This window comes from Psittacula echo, assembly GCF_963264785.1.
Source record: "Psittacula echo genome assembly, chromosome: 3".
NCBI classification, from domain to species: Eukaryota; Metazoa; Chordata; class Aves; order Psittaciformes; family Psittacidae; genus Psittacula; species Psittacula echo.
In genome coordinates, this window is record NC_137736.1 from 126,917,437 (window position 1) to 126,932,418 (window position 14,982).

The 14,982-nt window shown below is 45.4% G+C and overlaps 1 protein-coding gene across 3 annotated transcripts in view; it reads left to right on the plus strand.

The window, feature by feature from the left end:
• PGM2L1 (phosphoglucomutase 2 like 1) overlaps positions 1-14,982 on the plus strand; it is a 44,063-nt gene that overhangs the window by 12,716 nt on the left and 16,365 nt on the right. For all 3 annotated transcript variants that reach the window (XR_013956468.1, XM_080613876.1, XM_080613877.1), the window contains 5 exons: positions 2,568-2,735; positions 9,136-9,242; positions 11,340-11,424; positions 12,808-12,891; positions 14,582-14,775. Coding sequence is in view for 2 of the 3 variants with exons in the window: in XM_080613876.1 (XP_080470002.1) it covers positions 2,568-2,735; positions 9,136-9,242; positions 11,340-11,424; positions 12,808-12,891; positions 14,582-14,775 (638 nt within the window). In the remaining variant the exon portion in view is untranslated. The remainder of the gene's footprint in view (positions 1-2,567; positions 2,736-9,135; positions 9,243-11,339; positions 11,425-12,807; positions 12,892-14,581; positions 14,776-14,982) is intronic.

Genomic DNA, 14,982 nt, shown 5'->3' on the forward strand with positions numbered 1-14,982 from the left:
GAGGTCAGAAAAACAACTGATAATATAATCAGTGTCTGTATCCTGCTACAGAGCACACTGTGCATTGCATAGGAGTGATTTTAAAACACAGGGTTGTAGTATTTCCTACCTTAAGGTATCTACTTGAATTAAGCCTTTCAGACATGTATAATCACCCCCTCAACTGAATTGTGTATGAGAGAAAATGTATTCTCTATGCATGGAAATGACAAACATTGCATTTATGGAAGAATCTAAGTAACTCTAAAATGGACTAGGTTTCGGGTCACAAGAATTGCTTCCTACTCTTCTCTTTAGCCAGACTTTTTCCTTGTCCGCTGGCCATTCATTTTAGTCACGGGTTTTAGATGATAAAGATGGAGAGCGACAGCAGTGTTCTGTCCTGACTTGTGTTCATATCCCTTTTGCTGTACAAAGAACCCTCCTGCTCAGGTAAGGATCTCCCTATGTAGGCAATCCTGCGATCACCCTTGCATCTTTGTCAAGCTTCCTGCCATGGTTCTGCTGCCCTTATTCCTGTGTTTTGGCATCTGCTGACAGTTGCTGTCAGGGTTCTGGACTAACCAGCCCTTGATCTGAGCTGGTACAGCCTCTTGCAGCAAGTCTCCACCACGGTACCCACTGTACAAACAGCACCACAGAGCTTTTGGCTGCAGTAAGCTATGCAAGTGTAGGTGAAAGGTGTAAAAGGCACTAACAGTGATACCAGAAAGGGAGAATGTCTCTGAGGCTTGCATATGAACCATGAGACTGTCGATATGTGACTTGACTTCCTCAGAAGGCTAAATCCAGGGACTGTTTTGGATAATTCCTTGTTTAGTCGCTGTATCATGGACTGTGTGTAAAATGGACTCTTCCTGAACTTAGAAGTAATTGGAAAGGTTTGGTTTAATTGTCTGCATTTTACTGACAAAATTCCTGAGGTTCTCATAAATAAAGTTAAAAATCTTAAGTTTGGAGGGTTAGAATCATGGAATGGTTTGGGTTGGAAAGGACCTTGAGATCATCCAGTTCCAACCCCCTGCCATGGCAGGGACACCTCACACTAAACCATGGCACCCAAGGCTCTGTCCAATCTGGCCTTGAACACCGCCAGGGATGGAGCATTCACAACCTCCCTGGGCAACCCATTCCAGTGCCTCAGCACCCTCACAGTAAAGAATTTCTTCCTTAGATCCAATCTAAACGTCCCCTGTTTCAGTCTGAACCCATCACTCCTTGTCCTATCACTCCGGTCACTGATGAAGAGTCCCTCTCCAGCATCCTTGTAGCCCCCTTCAGACACTGGAAGCTGCTCTGAGGTCTCCACGCAGCTTCTCTTCTCCAGGCTGAACAGCCCCAACTTTCTCAGCCTGGCTCCATACAGGAGCTGCTCCAGCCCCTGGCCTCCTCTGGACTTGTTCCAACAGTTCCATGTCCTTTGTATGTTGAGGACACCAGAACTGCACACAATGCTCCAAGTGAGGTCTCACGAGAGCAGAGTAGTAGGGTTGTGAAAGTGTCTCTTACAACAGGGCATGTGATACTTACCTACAGGAGCAGTAGTTATTGGTGTTTTCCTCAGCCTTTTCATATCCAGTGTATGTGCTGAGCAGGGCAAGTATCCAAAACGTCTGGGCCTTTCTCAGAGAGAAACACCCATCTTTATTTGACAGCTATGATCAGTAGGAGCTTTCACTCTCTTGTACTTACCTCCCTAACAACTGATGTAACTTGAAAAGACAAGCTTGCTTTCTGGTTTTACAATGTCAGCTTGCTCTTACTGTGCCTGCTGACAAACTCCTCCTGCACTGGGGAGGAAGGAAATGCTGCTTTGAAGTCAGGATTCTTGTCTGTCTTCCAGCAGCACAGAACGAATGGTGGGACCTGCACTGGGAAAAATCTCTTCTGAAGTCTGTGTTCCCCATTTCCAGGCTTCGTGTAGCTGGAAGGTGTATTAGCAACTGGGCAAACACATCAGCATATAGGTGCAGCAAGAGCTCCTGAATCCTTTATAGATAAGGATGAGGCTGAGAATGTTGGGGCTGTTGAGCCTGGAGAAGAGAAGCTGCGTGGAGACCTCAGAGCAGCTCCCAAGTATCTGAAGGGGGCTACAAGGATGCTGGAGAGGGACTCTTCATCAGGGACTGTAGTGATAGGACAAGGGGTGATGGGTTCAGACTGAAACAGGGGAAGTTCAGGTTGGAGATAAGAGGGAAGCTCTTCCCTGTGAGGGTGCTGAGGCGCTGGCCCAGGGTGCCCAGAGAAGCTGTGGCTGCCCCATCCCTGGCAGTGTTCAAGGCCAGGTTGGACACAGGGGCTTGGAGCAAGCTGCTCCAGTGGAAGGGGTCCCTGCCCGTGGCAGGGGTTGGAGCTGGATGATCTTAGCGTCCCTTCCAACCCAAACCAATCTGGTGTTCTATGCTAGAAATGAACTCTACCACAAAGGTGAGTTTGTGCAAATGGACATTTTATAGCATAGGAAGTACTTGCTGCACTGTAGAACTAGGAATGTTTTAACCCCGCTGAGCATATTGTTCACATCCTGGTTTCAAGAACTGAATGGAGTTCTTCCTCTTCTTTTTCAGAACCAGAAAACTAAAGAACAGATTGAGAGCTTGTTACAGAATGGGAAGCACAAAGAGCTGCGGGATCGCCTCTGCTGCAGGCTGACCTTTGGGACTGCCGGGCTTCGCTCTGCCATGGGAGCCGGCTTCTGCTACATTAATGATCTTACAGTGATCCAGTCCACACAGGTAAGCTGAGTCATTGTGTAGGAGAGGACTGAATGGTCTCATGGTGTTTTGGGCATGTCGTGTAGCGCTGAAACACAAGCTGAGGGTGAAACACAGCAGGCATTCAATAGAAGGGTGATAGCACAGAGTGATTAGTGCAGAAAGAAAATAGCTTGAACAGGTTTAACTGGGTGCATGAGGAGGCAGAATATAATCCCTTCCACTGGGATTTGGCCAGTGGAATGGCCAGTTATATTTTTTTTATGGCCTATTATGTTGCTTTGTAGTTGGAAATGAGTGGCTCTCTTAAGGACTTTGAGTATTGTCAAAAACTAAACAAAAACCCATCCAGAAAAGCCAAAAGCAAACCCAGCCCCAAGCAAACAAGCCTTTTCTTTCATTTTTAGCTAAAGCTATTCATAACTATATGAAAGAAAGCAGGTTTTACCAAGAAAATGAACAGGAAGCAAGATGAAAAAGCAAATGTGGACTGACTGAAGAGCATCTGTATTGTGAATTGTTTAACTTCCAGGGAAGCCTTCCAGTTACATGGGTTGTAGAAAATGCTGGGATTAAGTGCAATGCCATGACTGTAGTCTCCCTGTGGCTCTTGGCACTTCTTAAAGTAGAGATGCAAGAAAGTAATTCGAGATATGAATTTAAACTCTCAAAAAGCAAATCTTACGTTACATATTGTATCAGAGAGGGCTGATTCATGGTGTATCTATGATTTAATAACTGTGTATGTGGCTTAGAGACATCACCATAGAATTATTTGCTAAGGAAAACATTATAAATGGATGTTGCTGTCTTTGAGGACTAGTTCTTTGTATTTTGGAGTACAATATTATGGGATGGACTTTCTCATTCAAATACAGACAGGGAGATCTTGGAACTTAGATGTGGCTCCTGACTGCCATTTTGGTAGTCATCTGTTAGAGTTGCTGGAAAGGGTCTGATGGGTTTGGTGTGGGTACAGTTTTGGCCAGAGGAACTTTAATCCCAATTTCCTCTGCTGAAGATTAAGCTCTGCTTGCTGGCGGTGCTGGGTGTACATCTAGAAGGACACAATAGTTCGTACAGAGAGCTGAGGAGCTGGGGAGAGGCTGCTATGGAGTCGTGAGTGGCACCAGTGCTGTTGTGGGGGAGACTGGTGGCAGAGGCTCCTCACTTCTGAGACATCTTTTCCTTAAACCATATTACAGATTCTTTTGACTGGTGGTTTAAGTTGATAGCAAACAGAAGTACAGTCTTCTGGACTTGTTTCTTCAATGGCTTCTACCCGCAGTGTTTTTCTCTCTTGACTTTGGTCTTGCATGCCAGAGAGGGCTGGGAAATGATCACACCCTTCTCCATTTCTCTCCCTGCTTCTCTTTCAAGCAATGTTAATGAGTTATATGTGTGTTGATGGTCTGAATAAATCAACCTGTTGATTAATATAAGGCTTCATGGTCTCTGCTTTTCTTTGAAGCACTGTGTTGTTCAAGGGTGGATGGTCTACTCCTCCTCAGAGGTCCCCAGTTCTCTCGTTTCTTTCCCACCTTTTCAATAAACACCTTTGGAAGGAGCACTCGATGTTTTGATCACAGATGGTCCACACTCCTTTTCTATATTACTGTCTCATAGTGGATGTGTTCTTATATTTGCTGCTTATACAGTACCAGGCTGTTCTCAGTTGATGTATTCCTCTATCAGTTTTTCCTCAGAACAAGTACATTAAATACTCTAACCTGTATCAGAAATAAATTCAAAGTACGTTGGAAATTGATGTGATATAATCCAGACCCTGAGCACTTGAAAGAGAGTCTGAATTTGAACACTGATTTATCTAGGGTTGTAGTTCCGTTAAACTATCGTTCCTGACTGTGATAGGCATTCTTGCATGTACTTTATGATGGTAAATAAGAATCTGAATGCTTTTTGCTTAATAATCTGCAAAATGCAGCTTTGTCTCACTGCAGTGAAGGTGGTGGGAGGCAAACAGACAAGTGTTGAATCCTTTTGAGAATGAATAGCATGAGTCAGAAAATGGATGTTCTGTAGTTCCTTTTCTTATCAGCGTACAAAATACAAATGGCTTTGTATTGTGTATATGAAATATAGTTAAACATCTCTTCCCACCTTTAGTCCTTATAGAATCCCAGCCTGGTTTGGGTCGGAAGGGACCTTAGAGCTCATCCAGTTCCAACCCCTGCCATGGGCAGGGACACCTTCCACTAGAGCAGCTTGCTCCAAGCCCCTGTGTCCAACCTGGCCTTGAACCTTTGTCCCAAGCCCCTCTCCAGGTTTCCTGCAGCCCCTTTAGGCACTGGAGCTGCTCTAAGGTCTCCCCTTCAGGAGCCTTCTCTTCTCCAGGCTGCCCCAGCCCAGCTCTCTCAGCCTGGCTCCAGAGCAGAGCTGCTCCAGCCCTCACAGCATCTCCATGGCCTCCTCTGGCTTCGCTCCAACAGCTCCACGTCCCTCTTGTGCTGCTGCCCCAGAGCTGGATCAGGACTGCAGGGGGGGTCTCCCCAGAGCACAGCAGAGGGGCAGGATCCTCTCCCTGAGCTGCTGCTCATGCTCCTTTTGATGCAGCCGTGCAGAAGAGTATCTTGTTAAGAGGAAGTCACTTCTTGGATTGTGCAGACTGAAGCTGGAGTTGCTCGTGCTCTGTTCTCCTGGACATTGCATGCTGCCTTTGTTTCCAGTCTCGTGGAAGCATGACTGAACTTGGGTTGCCCAAGTGAGACACATTCTTGGCAGAAAGGAAAAAGTTCATTTTGGTCAGCAGGGAACATGTTTGTGTGTTCAGTTCCATGGGCAATACTGGTTTCTGAAAGTAACAATCTGGGCTGAAATCCTTTGCTCCCTCTCTGGAGCTTCTATTTTTGGTTGTTGATCAGAGTCAAGACTGGAAAGCGGATGAGAACATGTTTCTGAAGTCAACTGCATCAGATTTAATCTCTTTGTCTGAGTACTCTTGCTTCAGAAGCTGATGACCTTAACAGTTTGGCTGAACCTCATGTGAAAATGGACAACCTTGTCTCTTTGTCCTGATCCAGGAAGGAATGGCTGTTCAAAACAAGTGAAATTCAAGTGTTCCCTTCAGTTAAATCTTAGCTCAGTTGCATGCTTAGGCACGTGCTATGTGCTTGCATGATTATATTGATGTCACTAAAAGTCAGATCCAGAAAGGTACAGGATATTCAGAAGTTGCTTTTGAGCGACTTTTCCTTTTGAAGGTTGTAGGGATGTAACCTACACATAAAGCCTTGATTCTTCTGCTCGCATATTGCTTCTGCCCCACTGAACCAGTCGCTTCTCTTACTGGGTGAGTAACCAGTCCCTTACTCCCACAGTGTCAAAACCAGTCATCTTTGCATCATTTCTTCTTGCCGTATAAGCGAACATGAAGATAAGAGTTGAAAGATTTTAATACTGGGCTTTAAGAGAGACAGTAACAGCTTTATGATTTCATCAACCCCAAATCTTTCTATCCCATTCTTGATAGCATCACTTTCCCCTCACTCCTCTTTTGAAATGAATCCTAAGGGGTTGGACATACAAGAGGATTATTTAGAGCATGCCTGGAGAAGCAGTCTAGATCTCTCTTTGTGAATCTTATATAGGGAAATTATAGAATTGTAGAATAAAATCAGAATCAACCAGGTTGGAAAAGAGCTTTAAGCTCATCCAGTCCAACCATTGCCAGCACTGCCAAGGCCACCACTGCCCCATGGCACTGAGGCCTCGTCTCCACGGGGTGTGAACCCTTGCAGGGCCGGTGCCTGCAGCCCTGCCCTGGGCAGCCTGTTCCAATGCCTGAGCACCCTTTGGGGCAGGAATTGTTCCTCAGCTCCATCTAAACCTGCCCTGGTGCAGCTTGAGGCCGGTTCCTCTTGTCCCATCCCTTGTTCCTTGGGAGCAGAGCCCAGCCCCTCCTGGCTCCATCCTCCTCTCAGGCACTTGCAGGGAGCCATCAGGTCCCCCCTGAGCCTTCTCCACACTGAACCCCCCAGGTCCCTCAGTCGTTCTCCATCATCATCTCTTGCTCCTCCTCCTCCTCATCATCTGCTCTTCATCTCTTTGCATGTTATTCAGTGTGTTCAAGTCAAACCCGATCAAGTTTTCTCCATTCTTCTATCTCTTGTCTCTTTACAGTTGTTAATGAAAGTTCTTGGTAGGTTGTAGGGCAGGGTGAATGTGTTTTTGTGTCAGCACAGTTCAGTTCAGTGTGAAGGTGACTTCAGCTGCCGATTGTGCACTGGCACTTTCCACTTCTGTCCCTGTGTGAGGATTTGTATTGATTTTAAAGTTTTTTCTCTGTCTGAATCCCTCTATATATGTCTGCAGCTGACATAATTCCCCAGAGAGATGCCAGTATCCAGTTCTTCATGCTTTGAAGCACGTTCTGTGAGCTCATTGTGTTTCTTGTGGAGTCAGTCTGGCTTTCCAGTTCAGAGATTGCTGGTTGGTGATCATAGAGGCTGGTTTGGGTTGAAGGGAGCTTGAAGCTCCTCCAGCTCCAACCCCTGCCACGGGCAGGGACCCCTTCCACTGGAGCAGCTTGCTCCAAGCCCCTGTGTCCAACCTGGCCTTGAACACTGCCAGGGATGGGGCAGCCACAGCTTCTCTGGGCACCCTGGGCCAGCGCCTCAGCACCCTCACAGGGAAGAGCTTCTGCCTAAGAGCTCATCTCAGTCTCCCCTCGGGCAGGTTAAAGCCATTCCCCTTGGCCTGGCCCTACAGGCCCTTGTCCCAAGCCCCTCTCCAGGTTTCCTGCAGCCCCTTTAGGCACTGGAGCTGCTCTAAGGTCTCCCCTTCAGGAGCCTTCTCTTCTCCAGGCTGCCCCAGCCCAGCTCTCTCAGCCTGGCTCCACAGGAGAGCCAGATCCAGATGAAAACATTGCACTAATGTTGGAGGGAAATCTGTTTAATTCTACTGCAGAACACACCTTCATTCTGCCAGGAGGGAACTGACCCTCACAAGAGCTGGCTTTTTTACGATGCTATTGGCTGTGGTATGTTCACAGCACTGTATTTGTGTTAGGGTTGTGTTCTGGTTGTAGTGAACTGTAGCCTCTGGAGGCTTCCATTAACAACAGTGCCTTTTTGTCTAAAGCTACTGATCCATCCTAGGTTGTGTCTGTGATGGATCTCCAGAGAGATTCTAACTGGGAAACTAATGGACTTGAAGGCTGCAGGAAAGGTGAAGCCGGAACATCATGTAATGTGCTATTGACGGGCTGAGAAGTTGGGGCTCTTCAGCCTGGAGAAGAGAAGCTGCGTGGAGACCTCAGAGCGGCTCCCAAGTATCTGAAGGGGGCTGCAAGGATGCTGGAGAGGGACTCTTCATCAGGGACTGTAGTGATAGGACAAGGGGTGATGGGTTCAAACTGAAACAGGGGAAGTTCAGGTTGGATCTAAGGCAGAAGCTCTTCCCTGTGAGGGTGCTGAGGCGCTGGCCCAGGGTGCCCAGAGAAGCTGTGGCTGCCCCATCCCTGGCAGTGTTCAAGGCCAGGTTGGACATAGGGGCTTGGAGCAAGCTGCTCCAGTGGAAGGGGTCCCTGCCCGTGGCAGGGATTGGAGCTGGATGATCTTAGCGTCCTTTCCAACCCTATCTAATCTATGATTCTGTGATGCCAAAGAGCATCTATCTCCTCCTTTGGTTAACGGGTAGGTGGCCGAGGGCTGTTTGGTTTTCCCTGTGTATGTTTCAGCACATACTTCTCCTCATCCCCAATGTGTTTTACAAATCTGCTCCTTTTTCTCCTCCCTGAATGGGGCTGATCTCTGATACCTTTTCACTTGAAATGTTCTGCCTTGATGTAGAGAAGGCAGTTTGGATTTTTGCTGTTGTATCTGCATAGTACATACATCAAGGGCTTTAATCTGTCACCTGGAGCAGGTCTCTAGTAATAAACCTTTTGTTGAGGCAGTGGGTGAGGATGAAGCATTCTTTTAATGCAGATTTAGAACTAATGGTTTGAAATGGTGATGAAAAAGTGCCTGACTTGTACTGTGAACTGAAGGGTAAAGACTAGCACTGGCTGGCACTGACCTAACCTTGCCACAGTGGATAGGCTTTCAAAAAGTAGATTACTCTCAATTGGGTCTCCAAGATGATTTGAATACATAAAAGCACAGGAAGGATTGAAAACAAGTCCTTACTGCTTGAGGGTTTTGCTGGTTCCAGCTTTCTGTTAATGCTGTCAGGTCACTTATTGTTGTGTGGGGTTTATTTCCCTGGTTTTCTCCAATTTGTTTCTTTCTGTGAACACTGGGGAAGAAATGATGCTGCTTTTGTGAAGAGCATGATTGCTGGTTTTGAGCTGGGGTTTGCCTACTGATGTTCTCCATCCCACATGGAAGATTGTTTGTAACGTTTGTGTGTGCTGCACTGAAGCTAATTCTTCCCAACCTCTCCTTTTCTCTCTTTCCAGGGGATCTACAAGTATCTTGAGAGGTGTTTCTCAGACTTTAAGCAGAGAGGCTTTGTTGTTGGATATGACACACGAGGTCAGGTGACCAGCAACTGCAGCAGTAAGAAGTATGAGTATTGATTACATTTGCAAGACTAGACATTAAATTGTGCTTTTAAATGCATTCTGTTCTATCAGAGTATTTGTGGCATCAGCTACACACACTTTCTCCTCCTTTAGTCCATTTAAGTAGTAAGGAAGAGATGCACAGACTAAAGCCTTTATAATATACCTTGTCAGCAAATGTGGCATATAAACTAGTCCCTTCACCAAAGAATTGACAATCTAAATGCCCAAGACCATTAGGCAGACATTAAGAAGTTGATATGCCTGGAGAGAAACTTGAATGTGAAGGTAGATTCTGAGTACTAACATTTAGCTTGAAATCACTAAATGTTAGTACGCTATTGATAATGTTTAACACCTGATTTATGCTTGCTGCAGCCAACCATAACCTGTTGTTTTGGTACCCTTATTTTAGTCTGTGATCCCAGTTCCACATTGGGAATATTTTACCTGGAATGCTTAAAATGTAAATTTCCAGTGATGCTGAATTGTGCCCTTTGCAAGGAAAAGGGAGAGAGGATCTATAAAAAGAACTGCTTTCTGAATTCTCTAAGGAATCCTAATCCCATTGCTATTACAACATGTGTTTTGCTCCCTGAATGACATTTCTCACCAAAACGCAGCCCATTAGCTAACTAATTGTTGGAGTTAATGTAGTTACTATGTCTAATTGTTGTAACTAATGTAGTTTGGGATATTTAATGCTTGTCAGCATTTAATATTACAGGGATGGAATGTAATAGAGCACAGAATCTAGTGTCTTAGAGCTTCTCCATCCCCCTGAGCTCTGTCTCTCCACCCTGCTCTTCAGAGTGTGTGGCGTGTCAGCACCCAGGCTTTGGCAGAATGTTTTTTTTCTCTGTTACACTGTGTTTGCAAGGTTGTTACCCGAATCATCTGGGTTATGCACAGCTTAAAAACATGGAAGTGTAAGAAAAACGTTCCTTTCCAGCCACGCAGAGCTTGGAATTCAGATGTGATGGCAGCGCAGTTGTATTTCATGTTTCAAGAATCAATCCATTCTCAACTACATGTTTCTTTTGTCCCCTTGGGATGACACAGAATTGCAGTAGTGCTGAAATCAAAGTGAACCTCCCCACAAGGGGTTTTCAGTTGGCTCAATGTGCTTATCCAGCACTATGTGAGCAGCAGTGCTCCTTCCTTTCCATCAGCTCCAGTGCTGGTGGGGATGTCAGACTGACTGTATCCTGTCATTAAGTTGATATAAACCATTGTGCTACAGGCGCAAAATAACTTCAACTACAACCTGAACTCTCAAACTCTTTGAAGTATATTCAGGTGATATCTGATAGGTGCCACAGTGAAATTCTGAGTAACTGAAACTTAGGCTACACTATACTTACGTATACAGACAAGCATTAATACTTGCTTCCTTATCTCCCATGACAAGTGAGCAAAGCAAACTTACACTGTTTAATCCCTCACCTATTTTGATTCTGAGACTTCCTGTTAACTGCTGAGCTGTGTGTACCTGACTTGAACAGAATGGTTTCATATGAGTTACCTGGAACAGAATTAATTTCCCTGCTTCTGAAGAGGAAAAGCTCATTATAAATGCAGCTTAAACCTAGAGTTGCTGTTACTGTTTCTAACCTTTTCTACAGTAAAAGTGTGCTGGTTTGCAGAAGTATATTTAGGAGGAGATTTCTTCGTGGATATTGTCTGAAGCTGCTGAGCAAGGCTGGCAAACCAGCTTTGCTGGGTGGGATGCTGAATCCTTTCCCAAACCTGCTGCTGGAGACAGCTGGCACTTCAGGCTTTCTGGTAGATTGGTTCTGTCCTTGAATGAAGGATAGGAGTCACACCAAGAGGTTTTGCTATCATTGATTTATTTATGTGGTTGACTGAAGTGCCTTGTGCTGTTCAAACAATGACTAAAAGCACTGACTTGGATTCCACAACCTGAAAACTGCATTACGTCAACTCTACAAGCTATAGGGTACTACTCTTAGTGTAAGCCAGAAAACAACAGGGGGATTTAACAGACAAGTGAAATGAAGGTTACACAAATGCCATGTGGCTGCTGGAATGTTGTGGGGAGTTGGGTTGACTGAATGCTTTCTTCTTCCTGTTGATAGACTTGCAAAGCTCACTGCTGCTGTCCTGCTGGCTAAAGATGTACCTGTGTACTTCTTCTCCACCTATGTCCCTACTCCGTTTGTGGTAAGTCATCTTCTTTGTTTATTGTTGAACCATGCAGGTAAGGGAGTCCTTGAAAGTTCACTGAAAATGCACACTAGTGATTTTTATCAAATCCCATTATTTAAACAGAAAATAGAGGCTGCTTGGTACAAAATCACCCAATGGTTGAGGCTGGAGGTCGTCTAGTCCAGGCTCCCTGCTCCAGCAGGGTCACCCAGAGCACATTGCTCAGGATTGCGTCCAGGCAGCTTCTGAATATCTCCAGGGAAGGAGACTCCACAACCTCTCCGAGGAACCTATTCCAGTGCTCAGTCACCCTCACAGGGAAGAAGTTCTTCCTCATGTTCAGGGAGAACTTCCTGTGGTTTAGTTTATGCCTGTCACCTCTCATCCCATTGCTGGCACCACTGAGAAGAGTCTGGCCCCATCCTCTTGACACCGTCCCTTCAGGTGCTCTTCTCTTCTCCAGCCTGAACAGCTCCTGCAGCTTTTCCTCATAGTTCAAATGCTCCAGACCCTTCATCATTCTTAGAGCCTTTTGCAGGACTTGCTCCAGGAGCTCCAGGTCTCTCTCATACTGGAGAGCCCAGACCTGGACACAGCGCTCCAGGGGAGGCCTCACAAGGGCTGAGCAGAGGGAGGATCAGCTCCCTCCACCTGCCAGCAATGCTCTTCCTGATGCAGCCCAGGTCACTGTTGGCCACCTTGGTCCCAATGTCCCATTGCTGGCTCATGGACAACCTGGTGTCCACCATGTCCCATGCCCCTCTCTACAGAGCTGCTTCTCAGCAGGTCAGGCCCCAGCCTGTGCTGGTGCCAGGGTTTATTCCTTCCCAAGATCAGGACCATGCACTTCATTGAATTTCTGTGCCCATCTCTCCAGCCTGTCTAGATCCTTCTGAGGGAGGCTATAACAAGAATGGTGCTGACTTCTCCTGCATGCAGATAGTCAATAGAATCCCATTTTGCCCTGTTTTCTATTCTGCAGGCTGTTCTGGTGTGTTGTGGATCTTGTTTTGCGTCTGAAAGAACTGGGTGCTCTTTAGCAGAAAGTACCTGTCACTTGTTTTTCCACAAGCCCTTTGGTGAATTCCTTCTTTCAGTTTCAGCCTGCATTCTCTTCAATACTAGTGTGATCTGAGTGTAGGCTTTCACTTGGTCAGTTAACAATTGTGTTTATGTAGTTATTAAATGGAATAATGTTCCTATGCAGCAACTTTCTCTATTAACTACAGGAAAGAGAATGATGAGCATTCATGTATACAGTTTCAAATCAACTGGTGAAATGTTAAGAGCCACTTCTCTTGTAGCATCCTTTTGTGTAACTCTCCTAATAATATAATGATGTGCCATTCTAGCTGCAGAATTCTTGACTAAATCAGTGTTTCTGGGTTTCCTTTGTAGCCCTATGCTGTTCAGCAGCTCAATGCTGTGGCCGGTGTGATGATCACAGCATCCCACAACCGGAAGGAGGACAATGGGTACAAGGTAAGGGTTGAAGTCTGTAGCATGTCACAGCCAGCTGCGCTCCCATGTTACCTGCTTTGGGCATTTGGCTTAGCACAGAATCATGGACTGGTTTGAGTTGGACCTTAAAGCTCATCCAGTTCCAGCCCCCTGGCACGGGCAGGGACCCCTTCCACTGGAGCAGCTTGCTCCAAGCCCCTGTGTCCAACCTGGCCTTGAACACTGCCAGGGATGGGGCAGCCACAGCTTCTCTGGGCACCCTGGGCCAGCGCCTCAGCACCCTCACAGGGAAGAGGCACATGTATGTGCAGGTTAGAAGGAGAAATGGTTTCAAGTAATTCATCTGTCTTTAACCTGAGTTACACATGCTTTCTTTTGCACCTGGAACACACTGCTTGTGTTTCTTGAGCATAAGTCTGTTGTGACATTCCATAGAGTCAAATTAGCAGCTGAAGGAATGCTTAATTACGTGTTCACTTCTTAGACTTAAAAATGAGTTTAAAACTAAGCTAGAACTTAGGTGGATTAATCCACACAGTAGGTGACTGTGCTGAAGATGGTGACTCTTTAAGACTGTGCTGCTCCCTCTAAGGTTGTTTTTCTGGGCATTGAGAGAAAGGTGAGTGCCTTCATTTTGAAAGCTTGGAGGACTGTAACCATCCATAGTAGTAAAAGCTGATTATGTAGTGTTGTAACAGTATTTTTGTTCCAAACTTTATATGAATCTGAACTAAACTCTCAACTTTATCTAAACTTAGCCTTCTAAAAGCTTAGTATCAAGTCAGTGAGTAATGGCAATAATAGAAAACCCAGTCTTCTTCTGCACACAGATAACCCTTGGATGTGCTTGTACTGCATTTATCCTCTGTGGAACAAGTTGTCAAGAGCTTCACCAGCCTTTGCTTAGCTATAGCAATAGAGAAGAAAATGAGACACACTGGTTTTCCAGGTGCTTCATTTATCAAGAAGCTCTTATGTTTGTGTCTCTGATACAAAGCACTTATGTCAGGATATTGGATTTTATCCTAGTCTTCCACAAGAAGTGTTTTATCTGTCACCGTTTCCTCTATGAATCCAGCAGCTTCTAAAGGCTTTGGACAACTTTAACCAAACATGACCAAGCCATAGTTTCAAAGGCACTGAGTACCTGTGGGGTTTGTGATAGTAAAGAGAGACAAATTGATCTGCTCTGTGAACTCAACCGTGCTATTGGCAACCAACTGTGGGAAAACTGGCATCTAAATCATTCTTTAACAAACACTTTTCATAGTTCAGGGTTTCACAGTGTTTCCAGTTGTTCAGTTACAGAAAACCACGTACCTTGGCACACTGCTTATCTGCTTGGCTTCGATTTCCAACCCAAGTTGTGTCTCTTTACAAAAGGAATGTCAGACAAGGAGGAAGGTAATGGATTGTTTCTGTTCAGTTTGCACAACATGCTGCACTCTAAGTGCCCAGTTTTGGTTTCTCATGTCCTCGTGATTTCAATCATAATAGTTGAATACCAGCTTTTGGGAAACCAGGTTGTTGTGTTGTTTCACAACTGGAATGCTGAACTGTGATTCCACTTGACTTTGGAGCATCAAGCCGGTCTGATGTTATCCTTTCCTGTCTGACTTCAAGGAGCAGGAAGGCAGCAGAATCCTATGGCTAAAAGAAGTTATCAAGTTAATCTTTGTGTATAAACTGTCTTGTTTTAAACTTACACCAGGTTTACTGGGAAAATGGAGCACAGATCACCTCTCCTCATGATAAGGAAATCATCAAGTGTATAGAAGAGTGTGTTGAACCATGGAATGGCTCTTGGAATGAGAATCTAGTAGATACCAGTCCCCTTAGACAGGATCCTCTGAAGAAAATCTGTGACTGTTACATGGAGGACCTGAAAAAGATCTGTTATTACAGGTACTGGATAAAGCAAAATGTACTTAAATGATGGTTTTAAGGGAGCCTTGGGTTACATATGGAAAACTGACTTCAATAATAAAGCATGCAGTGCTGCCATACAGAAACATTGTTCACTTGGGTATAGGGATTGGGCTGTCTTCCCAAATTGTCATAGTTTCAGACCTGCTTGTAGTGATTTTTATTGTCCCAAACCAGTGACTTGAT